Below are 15,096 nucleotides of genomic sequence, written 5' to 3' on the forward strand. Positions count from 1 at the left end.
GTTAGAAATCCACTTTCTGTAGGATTTTTGTCCCAGTGCAGTTCATTCACAGCTCAGTGACTCAGTTTACAGTTTGGTTGTTGTCACTGTCAGTACTGCCAGAACTGCATGATGAGTATGGGCCCAATTGGGTAGGTTTTGTTAGTACTGCTATGGCAATACCAAATTTTACATTGTGTATGGCACCCAATTGGGAAACAAATTAATGAACACAAGTTGTAAAATAGTTGGATCCATTTGTGAATAATTAGATCCAAGTGTTGATTATGTTAGATTTTTATAATCTGTACAAACTATAAAGCTCTATAAGGCTAAAATTCTGAAAACCTAATAATGGTTGCAATAGAATTTGAACTGTTCATATTATGAGACCAATTTTCACTAGATACTACGGACGGCGGACAGAGGGACGGACATTGCAAAAACAGTTTATCTCAAGGTGGTGGCATTAAAGTTATGAACCAAATGGCTTCAATTGGACCTTCATTTTGCAAATGTTTCCAGACACCTGTGTAGACATGGATAAACATATCCTCCTTTTTGCTTCTGAATTTTTCAAACTAAAATTGTACACAATAATAGTGCCAAAATGGTCCCCTAAATAGCTTCAAAATTGTTCCGCCGCCGCTACTGTGCGAGTAGGTTGGCCAGGCTTTTTAACCCTACTTACAACAATTCCTTCAGCCTCTGCAAGGCAATCTTCATTACTTAAGATAAGGTTCATGAAACAAATGGTCTTTCCGGTTATATTTCGCCAGTCGAAGTTCTTGGGATTTCCTGGTAGCGTGACAAATGCCTGGTGCGTGGGCTTGGTAACTTGATCGGAAAAGGCGAAGGTACGTCGTCGCTCATTATTAGCTCGATATCCTAAAGTAATAATAATAATAATAATAATAATAATAATGATAATGATAATGATAATGATAATGATAATGATAATGATAATGATAATGATAATAATAATAATAATATAACTATGTGTATATTAACAATAAGGAGGCGGAGCAGTGGCGTAACCAGTATTTGAGGGAGAGGGGGAGTTCGTGTACATCATTGGAAATGTACCTACGAACTAAAGAGTTCGACAGTTTCGACAGGGGGTGCAGAGATCAATTTTTTTCAAACGTATGTATTTATAGCAATATTAACCCTTCAATATGACCAAATGTTGGTTAATTTTCATTCAAACAGCCAAAAGAGAAGAAGCAAGTCGCAAATTTTGGCAACAGTATTATATCAGTATCAGTACACACAGAATTTTGAATTGGTTGACCCCAAAAAATCAAACCAGTGGTGATTCGGTACCCCCTAAGAAGGCGCACAGAGCACGCGTGCCCCTTTAATCCGTAGCTAGCACTAGAAATGTGCTGACGGGCCGTTTCATTCTTATTTTCTCGATATAAAACTCCTTAACCAATCTTAAAGTAAAAACAATCTGAAACACGAGCTGGTTACATGGCCCTCTCTTCTAATCAGATGAATCCATTTTGGGGGCAATATTGAGACCAAGGTCACCAAGGTCATACAAGCTACAGAATAAACTCCTTATTTTTTTCAATGAAAAACCCGTTAGCCAAAATAAAATCCAAGATGGCTGCCATTATATTAATGTTATAAGGGGTCGAATGACCAGGAAAGTATCATTCATCACTGTTCATTAGAAAAAACATAATAGCCTACTCAAAATCCAAGAAGGCCGCCATTTTTAAGATGGCCGCCGTAACTTAAAAATATCAATGTTACAAAGGATTAAAAGATCATACAAACACCAACATGTGCTGTTAACCTCCTTTTTATTCACTTATTTGGATAAGATGGCCGCCATTAATATTAATATTCATCACTTATTAAAAATGGCGGCCATCTTTTATGCTGAAACAGCATTTATGATAGATTTGAAGTCATTAGATCTTGGTCAACTGTGACAACAAATACAAATTCATGCATAAAGTATTTTGTTTTGTCTTTGTTTTCTTTTTTTATCAGACAACCTCTAGGTATTCGAGTAAAAAATTAAGATCTAGTCAATGTTCAGTGCAAACCTTTCTTTCTCGCAAAGCATTACGATACAATTCTAATACACGTAGTTAGGCTAGTAGGTTTATAATTGTAAGTAATGCATTGTCAGTTCAAACTTAAATTCCCGCACTCGGCAGAGTGCAACATTAAGTAACAAATGAAAGTTGCAACAAGGTTTATTTTGACAGCATGATTTGTGAAAGTTAGTCTTGTAGCATATACAGGATCTGATAATTTTTTCTCCACTACTCAAAATGACCGTTGTCCATGTCCCTTTAAGGCGACATTCTCATTGGTTGAATTTTTTGGCGGGAAATAATCCCGCCAAAACAAATTAAATATCAAAGTCAGGAAATTATTGAAGCATCTGGTATCTTAGATCATGACTTTCATGTACTTAGTTGCAATTATCCCAGATAATTCTTGATATGTTTTACAGAGTCTTGCTCGTCGGGGTTTTTCTCAATAAAACATGCATTCGCTGTATTTTGAAACTCGTGGCCATAAGTCAGGTGGTGTATTACGTGCAGTCCCTAAATTCAGTAAATTTTTGAATGGGATTATTTTGAAATTTTAAAACGCTTGAAATATCACAAACAAATAGGCATATGTTGATAAATAATATAAATACAAGCTAAAACCGTTGGGGTTCGATAATGAACCCCACAAAACTAACCGAGTATATGGAAAATGCCATACGGCCGGGCGGTTTCACGAGTTGCCGGCTCGATCATGTCATCCGCCTCCTGGCCATAAGTCTTCTCAAATCATATGGAAAGGTTTCTATACAAAAACTATTCTCTTATAAACTTATATGCGCATGCGCAATTTCCAGCACAGCGAGAATGGGCGAGTCTAGGCTCCACGCAGTCTGTGTTATACTACACGGTTGAGTGCATAGCATCGTAGAGAGTTGTGTGAGATCTAGTTGGAAAATATGCCTCTGTGATTGTTTTTTCTCAAAACCTCAGGTGTTCCCTTCATCCAATCAAAATTGTTTGTATCGAACGAAAGCTAACACTTCCCCCTAAAATCACTTTTTGTCATTTTGATAACCCCCAAAATGTAATGTGTTGTTTACAGCATTTATAAGCATCAGTGCAGTCACCGGAGCAGATCAGTTAACCAACTAAAATGTGCTTAATAACAGTACGCCACGGAACATACCGGCATAGAACAGTACCTGGAAGCGGTAATAGAAATAAGCATGAGGGGCATTGATATGCAAATAGCGTATTGTTATTGAAATTTGTGCCCAGACTTATAGAGGGCGACAGTCATGCTAGCCAGACGGAGAAATTGCTGAGTGAAGGCTGATAATCACCTTTCTGTATAGGTAATAAGCTAGTATATTTCGTGCACCAGTTGGTTATAACAAAAAAATTAGTATCATATTAAATATATTAAGTGTCGAAATCTAGCTATGTCAGGTGGTGTGAAATTCTACTGCGTGATAGAATTATATTCATAAAACATTGAATTTAACAGATATCATGGGCAGCCAACCACGATTTATCAGCATTTAAAAGATATGTTAATTAACAAAGATAAATAATAAAGAGTACAAATGGCAATTAACTAGTAAACAAGCCTGAAATCTTGCAACGTGGTTTCCTGAACACATGATATGTCAACATGTGACCGACCATATTAGTCAGATTTACCATAAATATTTGGAGTATTGGTGCATGGCTGGCACACGTCGTAGTCAACTGTGCATTTCTTCACCTCCTTATAAAATCAATAATTCATGCTCGGAGCCAAGGAATATTCTGTCTGATTAGTGCAGATTGGTGTTTTATTTTACTTGAGAACATAATTATTATACAAACACTAGACGAATATGGCGCCGTGATTTCATCCCGTATTTCATACCTTGTCCTTGTATTTATTGACAGCAAGTCCTAATTTTGACATTGCTATTGCAACATGTCATTTCATATCAAATTATTAGACTTTTTTTGAAAAAAACATATCACTGGTGCCTGATGGGAAATACCCGTCCGCCATTTCATAAACCGGATCGTTTTCATCTGGTATGTGCCCTGGTGTATTGAGGGCGCACTATGCTCTCATTGAACAGGCAAAGTTCGCAAAACTAACAACGTTGTCATTTGCGAATCTCAATTAAGATAGGGGCCGAATTATTCATAATGGATCGATAACTGGCCTCATTTTCTAGCTAACAAACCAGCGGCATGTTTCATAGGATTTGCGTTGCTAATAGAACAACCGTGAATTTAATGTCACCCCCTTGATACCGGGCCAAAATATTTCCCCTGACAGCATCCCTGATGCGCCGCTGAATTGTTCATGCTATAGTACATTTATAGTGACCTGACATCTCATTTAAGTTTTCGACCAGTTTTCGGTCATTCCATACACCGTAAGAGGTAAAGGGAGTTGCATTCATACAACCAATAGAAATCGACTGGGCGGTGACAGGCCATAATAACAAAACAAAATTGCTTGTTCCGCATAATACATACAAAATACTTCACATTTAAAGTTTAATTAGATTACTGGATTTGTTTAAAAAAAGAAGCTCAATGCTTTACTTAAGTTCCACATGGCCCAATATCTGAGTGGTCTTAGTTATTTTCAGTTTTGTACGTTTACTCTTCTGATCCACTGCAATGCATGCATGGATAGCACTTATTGCTGAGAGGATCCCTGTCCCCATCTGATCACAAATATGTGACGTGTCATGTCAAAAGGAGACACTTTTGGGCAGGATCGTAAATGGAGAAATAGCCAAAAATCTGCCGGTGGGTGATTTTTTCACAATTTGTGTTTGTTGCGAATTTGTGATGTTATTAATGTTAAAAATATTGTCTGATAGTTTCAGACCGGAATATAACCGGCATCTTGTAATTTTTGAGATATTTTTCAAGTTAATTCCTACTCTCAACATTGTCAATAATATTTTTAAAGGCCGATATCTCAATTTCCAATTTTATAATACCATAACTTACGAACTCAATATCTTCGCTTAGGAATGTCCGATTTCATTGGGGAAAACGGCGTTGTAGAGCAAAATATCTCTATATTTAAGATATGTAAAAACCTCAAAATTCATAACATGCCCAAAAGTGTCTCCTTTTGACATGACACGTCACATATATCCTACCTATCTCAATATGCAAGAGGTGTCAGGCTATAAAAAGAGAGTATAGTATATCTTACCACTGCACGCGTCATACCACCCTGCCATCAGCCCATACCCTCCTCGTGATGCCTCTCCCTCCTCGCTGCTCCAACAATTTGACCAGAGGTCGGCCGTAATCTTACAATTCTTATTGGCTATTCTGCAAACTGTTACAAAAAAGAGATAATTGAGAGTCTTGAAAACACGCGTTTGAACTAAAACCATGCTATCATACAGCTCCAAAACTGGGAAACTGTTTCATCTTAATATAACTTAAACAATAGGCTACTTTATATTTCATGAAAAGGCTATTAACTATGTTTAATTTGAAATTTAATCAAAAGGTCAGGGAACTTTTTGAACGTTACCATTTTATATAACCATACCAGGTAGGCAGTACTTTGTAAGTTCCAAAGTTGAACTTTAAACCTACACTGATATTACACAAAACCAAGCTTACAGTGAAAGTGGTCATGTTACATTTGGGTCATAACACACAACGTTTTAAAAACGTTTTTAAACGTTTCGTACGTTCCAGAAACGTTTTAAAACGTTTTGTGTTAGTTGCCAAATGGATTACAATCATTACATAAATCATTTCTGAAGTAACATATAGTATTCACATGTATTTATTTATCTTAAGATGTTTGATATGTGAGTGTTTCACAGGTTTTTATTGATCTTAAGATTTTTGATATGTGAGTCTGTCTGCTCGCCCTTATTCTCGGAACTGACAGGTCGCATGGCCCTCAAACTTGGTGGGTACGTGCAACTTGATAAGCCAGAGTAAATTTGCATTTGTTAGGACATCCGAGGTCAAAGGTAATGTCAAATTTAAAGTAGATCTGATCGGGCTGTGTCTCGGGGGGGAAAATCCCTGGCACTTGCAGAGTGCAAAACTGCAAAGGTGATATGAGGTCAAAGGTCAGGTCAAATTCACAGTTGCTCCCATTAGGCTGTAAGTCATGGGGAATATAATCCATGACACTTCAGGTTATCCGAGGTCAAAGGTCAGGTTTTGATAATTATCATCACCGTTTACCGTGTCTACTAACCACTTCGGTTTACTAACCGCTCCTGTTTACTCAACTAGCGGGGGCCCGCGTAAAGCGCGTGACTCCCGCTAGTATTACTTAAATACAATAAATTAGAATCAATGGCCGATCTACGAACCGGCGCGGCAAGTCTACTCTGCATAACAGAAAGTGCATAAAATTACATAACCCTGCATAACAAAATGCTAAAGATTCTCATGCTAAAATGAATCGAATTATGTAAAGTTTTCAAGGTTGAGGAGTTCATTGCATTTCTGTGCCTAGAATCATGGTGTTAACATCTGTTTTCTGCGATAATTGTTAGACTTGTTTCAAGTCTTTGGAGCCAAACTGGTCTCATGTCCAATGGCATAATTCGATAACCTCATTCAACAGTAAATGCTCAAAATGCAAACACAAGTTGGGAAGTATGATAAAATTGTCACTATGAATAAAAGAGTCCAAAATGATCTCAAGTGCATAGTTTAATAACCTGCATTTAACAAGCATTACAATTTGAGAGATACGTATTTCGAGTGTATAACTTACCTGCATTTATAATATCCGGGGTAAATCCTTCCAACTTGCCAGTTTCTTCGCTTCTGTATATTAGGAAGAAGAACGAAGCAGCAAATGTACAGGATTCGATACTCGGATTGTTTATAGGTATTGATATTTGTACCTCAATTGTGCGAATCAACCTCAGTTTTATGCTTTGTACTTTGGAACACTCGAAAATTACATTTTAACTCAAAATTAAGTTTTAAAAAATCTTTAAAAAAAAAATCAATAATCAAAATCTTAAGAAAAAAAAAAAATATTCCGCTTTCGTTTTTGAAACTGCCATGAGCTTTGAGACATAGCATTATTTTTTAGCCTTAGGTCCATATAGATGGGTCGGGTCTCATTTTGGCAAAAAAGTTGATATAGAGAAGATCATTTTTTCGAAATCCAATATGAGTACATCTTCGTACCTGTGGCTCCGGTGTCACCTGCTACGGGTTTTTTGCGGTTTGCTTAAATCCTCAGTATTACAGTATTACATAAAAGTAATACAACTTATAACTTATTGTTTTTCTTGTATTGGTTTACACCAAAGTTGTTGTATTACTTTTGCATTTCTCTCATTTCTTGCAATAGGTTGTGTTTGTGCTGTCTCAGGTACCGTATTTGTATTTTCTTTACATCATAGTATTAATAAGTGACGTCATAATCGGATTAACTACCATAGCAATATATGAATAAAATTTTTGAATAGATCGCCCTGCATTACAAGCAGATTGCACTAATCACCTGTGTATGTCAGCAAACATAGATTGAATACAATACCATTCTTTTCAAATATATTAATCTTACAGGTGCGAGTGATCAGCATTTATTTGACATCTATGTTTCAATGCATCGGTACCGCGTGAACGCTGTAGTGCAGGGCGATAAAGTCAAAATGGTATTCATCTATTGCTATGGTAGTTAGTCCGATTATGACGTCACTTCGACGGCAAATATGTTACAATATTCGCATAATTTCAAAATACATTCATTTCTTATTTTGGTGTTATTTCTCTCTTATCATTAGTGATTCCTGATGAAGGTCACTTGGCCGAAAGCTTCATTCAAAGTGATAAGTACTGCGACGTCTTGACCCGGGATGGTGGGGTGGAGGGAGGGGTATGTGTATTTTTGTTTACAATAATAATTGGATACTTGCATATAATACTGATTGTACCCGGCGTGTCCACCGTGTATGATCCAGACTTTGTCATCGTTGTCATAATCTGCAGATGTTAAACCTACGAATAATAGCATGAATAGACGTGATGTCGCAACATTTGTACATGACATGAACGCTGGTTTAGTCTAACAGATTGCCGTAATCATCGTGCAAATCATGTTAAATTTCAGCCATATTTGGCAAAAATACAACACTTATAGAGCTAATCATTATAGGCTATGGAGCCAATTCAACAGCACCCTCATTTTGTGGGAAAAGGTCATTGAACTTTCACAACTTTCAATTGGTTAAAAACAACAATAATGTGTGCATCTAGTCATAAGGATTTCTACGACTTACGGCCGGTTATGGAGTTATGGGCAAATAGGTAACATTGTGTCGTCATATATCACATTGTGACTCCACAGGGGGGCGAAAATGAAAATTGTCCCGATTTTATTGAAAATGGTTTCAAATTATTGACTTTGCCATGAGAAATCGGAAAAGAATAGTTTTCCCTATGTGCGACGTTTCGTTACCATGGTAAAAAAGTAAAATAGGACAATATCCACTAAATCGCATTGAATTCTATATTGAGTCAATTTGAACTTGATAATTGTTGTATTACCTGGATTACCTTATAACTATTCTTTTTAACAAGGTTAATAATTTGAGACCATTTTCAACAAAATCAGACCATTTTCATTTTTTGCCCCCTGCGGAGGTAAAGTTAGACGTATGTGATGCGATCAAGCAAAATCAGTCGGAAGTCGGAAATATTGATTTTGAGATATAGCCATACAAAGGAAACTTTGGAGAGTTTGGAAACTCTTTAATTGCTCATATCTTTGGAACTAGTTGTTCAATTTCGATGGTGTTTTCTACAAATCCAGATGCATTTTACTATCCAATAAGAAACTGAAAATTTATGCCTTTAACTCCATAACCGTACGTCATATATAGGACAAAGTCTAGTTTTTCTGAATCCTAATGACCAGAGGATGACGATGGTGTGAGGTTTGAGCAAGTTTGAATAACTTTGAACTTTGAATCTCCTGTTCAATGACCAGGGGTGTTGTTGAAATGGCCCCATAGCCTAAATTAATCACATATATAAGTACTATTACGATTGTAGTGCCTACAGTCAGTCTACTCTGATGTACAGAGTACAGACGCGGACACACATATCGTGCCGACTTTGAAGGCACTCATACCTGCAGCAGAGACGCAACACTAGGCACTGTTAACGCGCTGTATATGAGAGTGTTGTCACTTTGTACTTCAGAGTGGACAAACTGTATGGACTGAAATATCTTGGACAAGTTTGCAAATCTCAACCGCACACAACCTAACCATGTTTACTACCTGTTAAACATAAGTTAAACATAATCATAATCATAATGATAATGTAGCATCAATGTGATGATTATATCTACAGTTAATAAATAACTTACACCTAAATTGAATCAACCAAATTCATTGTGTTTGTCAGGTCATAATTCACACATTATTCACAGAATTATGGAAACTTTTGAGCCTCATAACTGCTAAATTGTTGGTCTAAAGTAAAAGTATATTTAGACACCAATACAATTCAATTGCTTGTAACTTAACCAAAAAAGTATCCTTACACTTGGAAAAATAATCACAATTTCAAAACTGAACCATATTGGGTTAAATTTGTTTTCGTAATAGATGCACTATATAATCCTGCACATTATGACACCATATTGAATCCAATGTGACCTCAAGAAATAAAGTTACAAGCAATTGAATAAACGAAGGTCCGGTTTTAAAAGTGACAAACTAGCCTATGCAAGGCGCAAAAAGATTCAAACAAGCGCAACAAAGAGACAACACAGTTTCTTCAATGAAGCTTTATTTAAACCAGTATTTATTTAAGTTTTTACTTCTCTGCACTCTTCATAACTTCCAATTTATTTGTCAGCTCTTTTGTTTCAGTTTTCTTTTGTTCACTTTGTTTTAAATTAAAGGCACGCACAAATTAGCCATTCTCAAAGCAGATGTCTAGTCCGTGGAGTTTTGAATAGGCCAGTTTGTCACTTTTAAAACTGGACCTTCGTTTAATCAAATGCTTGTGACTTTGCTTCTTGAAGTCACATTGGATTCAATGGGGTGTCATAATGCGCCGGATTAGATAGTGCAGTATATATAGTTTAACATGTTGACCGGGCATGTTGAATAGACCAGACATCTCGTGATACGTTGCCATTAAGATGTGCTCCAATAATTGCAAATAACAGAAAAAATGTGTGTTAAGTACGAGGGTCATTCAAAAAGTTCCACCTCCATGTTCAGAATAGCCTTCATTATTGACCCTTTTCCCATAGGTTGTTGATCGGGTGAGCATTTGTTGGTTCAAGTCGTATTAATCATGTTAATTGGGTCCTAAGTTAAAATCAAATATAAGCCGTATGCACATATTTTGTATTTTGCAAGTATATGTGACTGGACACTACGAATCAGCCGTAAACTCGGCCCCCGGTCAATTTTGTTTTATTTCGTGTTTAGAAAATATATATCATAAGCTTTAAAATAGTATATCATTTGACTTCAAACTATATCCAGAAGCGGGGTTGTGGTTTGTTGAACTCTGCTCCTTCAATAAAATGGTACCCTTTTCGGTTCTATATGTGTCTCTTTTTCCACTTTGCTGGTAATAAAGTCATAATTGGCGGTCATTTCAAATCATCCCCGAGTCAACGAGGTACAGGAATGTCCTCTCATTGTTAATTGTTGGTTATACATACCCAGCCAAAATACAATGCAATTGTAACGCACCACTTGAACAAGATTTAGCCAAAGCAAACAAAGACTAGAGCTATTTAATGATTTAATATATATAGAAGATTATTATCCTCTTCAGCAATAGGATTATTGATTGGTTTAAACGCTATCAAATGAGAAACATGTCGCGCCTAATTGAGACACCTATGAATACGACTTGCGGCACATTTGGCACTGTATCTCAGAATACAATTTGCCGAGTTTACGGCTCATTCGTAGTGTCCACTCACATATACAATGTTACAAACATTTGTATGTCTGTTGAACCTTCAATGTTTTCTTCTCATATAAAACGTGTTTTATTTTGTTTTAAAGTCACAAGGCTTGTCAGGGACCTGAAATAGGAACACAATATTTATCCCAAGTAAGCAGTTGGACATTTTTATGAAGGTTATCCAAAACTGCAATATGATGCTTACTAAACTGTTGGCTTCAGTTTTTAAGAGTATAATCACGGGTAATTTCAATATACTGACACATAACATGCATAAGATAACAGAGATGTGATGATGGAGGTAGAACTTTTTGAATGACCCTAGCATGAATAAATTCATGGTTTGCTTGCTTCTATATCGTCGTCACAAATCTTATTTGTGAAATTATATTCATATCAAAGCCCCATGACAGGTCAAATGTGTTATTGTCTGTTTTGCATATACAAGGTGTCCCATGATAGGTTACATGTACAAAATGAACCGCATTTAGTATTGTTACAACAAAACAATGTAAAATTGTCTGTGTCTGTTTTGTATGAGCGCAAGATGACAGGGTACCAAGAGCGGCTAACCACGTATCCAAATATCGCACAACTAAAGTTGAACACACTCACACCATTGTTTTCAGATTTTTTTTCATGGTTGAACTTATTGCACAAAAGATACATATTGAAAAATTAGATATTGTACAATGAAAACAAATCAGATTGAAAGCTTCTTGACTCTTGGTGGTAACAAACAAAGGAAGATGGTCATTAGAGAAGAACACGTTTTTGGTAAAGACATTGCTGCACACTGTATCTCCAGTTATTAAGGGGTTGTTTGGAATGACAGGTGAGTCAGGGGTCAAAAACAAAATTTTTACCTTTTTGACCTCAGCACATGTGTATGTATGATCTGCCATACAAAAATTAAAAAAACAATACCTCAAAGTATCATTTTTTAATGTTTTTTGTCATAATCACGCTTTTCTACAAATTTCATCTGTTTGTACCGTGGGCGTGTCTGTTGCCAGGTAGGCCTACATGACAGCATAGACACACGTTACAACCTTGAATAATAATACAGAATGACGTTATATTCTTCTTAACCTATCTTAGAACTGCCTATTATTTCAATTGTTATACTGTTCTGGTTGGTTTATTGCATATACTGTATAGAAATTATGCAATATGACGTCGAGCATGACAGAGTCATCTTCATTCAAATAAAATTCAGGTACCCGTAAGGTACCACGGAGCAATTCGCACGATAATACAATAAAACAGATGAAAGGTATGAATGGTTGTGGAATCGAATTGCAGACCTGTCCCTCTGTCACCTTAGAACTGCATCTCGTAGGCAATGGTAGGTAATAAACCAACCGGAACGATATAACAATTGAAATAACAGCATGTCTTGGTCTCAATTCAAGATGTGCAATTTGGACACACCTACTTGTTGGCTGATTTATACTTCAACAGTTCCTCAAAGTGATATCAGAAAAGCCACTATCTCATTGTTCATTGGCCCGCAGTATGCGCATCGCCCCAGGGGCACTCAACTTTAGAATTGATGGGTATATGTGCCTACATTTTGTACAAGCGTCGCGAAGTAGGCGCATATCAGTACAAAACGTTGGGGTTTTTTAATAAAAAAAGGGTCAATTATGTACAATCAAAATGAAAAAGGGTCATTGGGTATAATATTTTGAAAACTGAAGGTGCCTGGTCATCGGGTATAGTCGGCTTCAAAAGAGGGGCATATATTGACAGGCACATACCGTCACCTCTAAAGTTGATGCCCCCGGGTGCTCGCATTATATTTTGTTCATGGCTCGGCTTTTAAAACTCCCACACATCACAATAAGGCTATTGAAAAGTGTATAGAATAGCTAATGATAGACTGGTCCCTGCGATTAGTCGCGGACCCGAGCGACAATATAGTAAACACATCGAGTTTATAACACAAGTGACAGTAGTCGTGAATTATGGAGGGTTTCATTGAACTTCTACCAGCAAAATATGGAATAATACTAACACAAGACACCAATCGAGATGATGATACCAGCCATAATGGAAGGCTTGTATTTGACCTTCTTATGAATCCAATTTCGTGGCGAGAAGTTAAAAAGGTAATGTATATTTCAAGAAATTTGGGTTCAAAAATTCGGTATCAGCTCGTATCATCAATTCCGTAAATATGGCGTATAGAGGCACAACTTGACAATAAACTGAACTATTTAAACGTAAAGGACGCACTGGATACACATAAATTTGTGTTTCCTTGCTGGCGGAATAGTTGTAAAACTCTTTTTGTCAAAAAGTTGGACAATTTATGAATTATGATTGGCAAAATAGCGAAAGGAAATAGACTTTTCCAACCATGTAAAACTACACTGGGTTGTTGACATGGTCGACATACATTAAGACATACGCATGTTCCTAAAGTAGGAGGTAAGTACTATAATTAATTGTTTAAAGTGCTCAACATACCAGCAAAAAGTCATAGGGTCATCAGAGTACAGGGACTTTGTGAAATACTGGGTACAAAAATAAAGTGCGTGAGCCGATATGCAACATCAAATATAAAAGCCGATTTACATAATTTCCCATGACCTTACAGAAGTGATCGTGCTCAAATATAAAACTATAGAGTTTGGTCCTTGATATGCACCATCAATTGTGTACTTGTGATCAATATTGCTAGGCAAACAATCACAGCAAACATGCCAAAATCCTCCCATTTCTCCTCCATTTACACACATATAAACCCATCCCTTAAGGGTACACGATGTATTGTTGGTCGAAGCAAAATCAATATATTATTGAAAAATAACACTTTGATGTTTTGCAAAAGTCTATTCTACAAATCATATAACAAAGTTTTTCATATAATATAAAGGACGTGCAACAGGGGCAATTTTTCTTGATTTAAGCAAAGCCTTTGACTGTATGAATCTGCTTGATTAACTTTGTGATTATGGAATTATTGGATCAGAATGGTTTAGATCATATCTTAGTGCAATATCATTCATTCAATATTCATTCTTGTATTTCTGATTTTAATAGTATAGTTGGTATTCCTCAAGGCTCAATACTTGGGCCACATACTTCTGTAAACAGTCCTCCGAACAATGTAACCTGTAAATGTACTATGTGCGCATATGATAAAACTCTTCTTGTACTTATGAAAATCCAGCTATTCTTGAATATGAGCGTCAAATTCATGGTGTTTATAGTACACGTCATTCTTGATAAAAATTGTTATGCCTAATTTTGACTATTGTATCCCTGTTTGGTTAAATTGTTCAAATAAGCTCTCAAATGCGCTTCAAGCTCTTCACAACAGATTTGTACGTATAATTCTGTCTGCTGACTGAAGATGTCCCATGATTAATGAGATGATGAATACTTTGAAATTGGTTAAACTAAATGCCGCAAAGGTACTGCTCCAACATAACTTTCCTCTCAGTGTACCGTCATGCACTCTGTTCATTCAAAAGGTATCAATAGTCAAAATTTTAATTTGTTATCTGAACCATCTTGGAATAAGAACTTTTCAAATGAGAGCAGTAAACTGTGGAATAATCTTCCTGCTAGTATTTGTAATAATTTTGATAACATGAGTATACGTATATTATAACTAAAGGACGTCACTTTTGTTAAAAATGATTTGTAATAATCTTATTGTAAAAATAATGTTAATATCATTGTACATGGAGATGTCATGTAAATTAGTTTTTAATTTATATTTTTATATACAAATCACACTTTGCTATATTGTTTCAATTATACTTGCAGGGCCACCTTGGAAATCAGTGCTTTGTCATTGAACATGTTGAAGGGGCTACCCTTCCTGAAGAAAGTTTAAACAAAATAAAAAGTATAGAGCATAGATATTAATGAGCTCAACTGGTGGTTGTCGTTGTTGAATGTAAAGTGGCTGCTGGTTGGTCATCTGGTACACATGTCACATTGGATACTTTGACTCTACCATGGTGACGGATCCCATGCACCATTATTCTGTATATTTAATTATTTAGTTAAGGTGTTTAGAAGAGAAAATTGTCTATACCTCCATTTCTGTTGGCAAAATGAACACTCATCTTGTTACAACATAGTCTCTGTGACCCTCGGGATCTATAACGAGGGGCGACAGAGGCGCGAAATGCCGACATGG

The 15,096-nt window shown here is 36.3% G+C and overlaps 1 protein-coding gene across 1 annotated transcript in view; it reads right to left on the bottom strand.

Moving 5' to 3' along the window:
- Positions 1 to 15,096, bottom strand: part of LOC140148115 (uncharacterized) — a 48,693-nt gene that overhangs the window by 32,940 nt on the left and 657 nt on the right. Inside the window, exons 2-5 of the mRNA XM_072169973.1 lie at positions 7,910 to 7,991; positions 6,751 to 6,803; positions 5,206 to 5,334; positions 671 to 867 (exon numbers count right to left, since the gene is read on the bottom strand). Coding sequence (XP_072026074.1) covers positions 671 to 867; positions 5,206 to 5,334; positions 6,751 to 6,803; positions 7,910 to 7,991 — 461 coding nt within the window. The remainder of the gene's footprint in view (positions 1 to 670; positions 868 to 5,205; positions 5,335 to 6,750; positions 6,804 to 7,909; positions 7,992 to 15,096) is intronic.

The sequence above is a fragment of the Amphiura filiformis genome, chromosome 1 (assembly GCF_039555335.1).
Source record: "Amphiura filiformis chromosome 1, Afil_fr2py, whole genome shotgun sequence".
In the NCBI taxonomy this organism is placed as follows: domain Eukaryota; kingdom Metazoa; phylum Echinodermata; class Ophiuroidea; order Amphilepidida; family Amphiuridae; genus Amphiura; species Amphiura filiformis.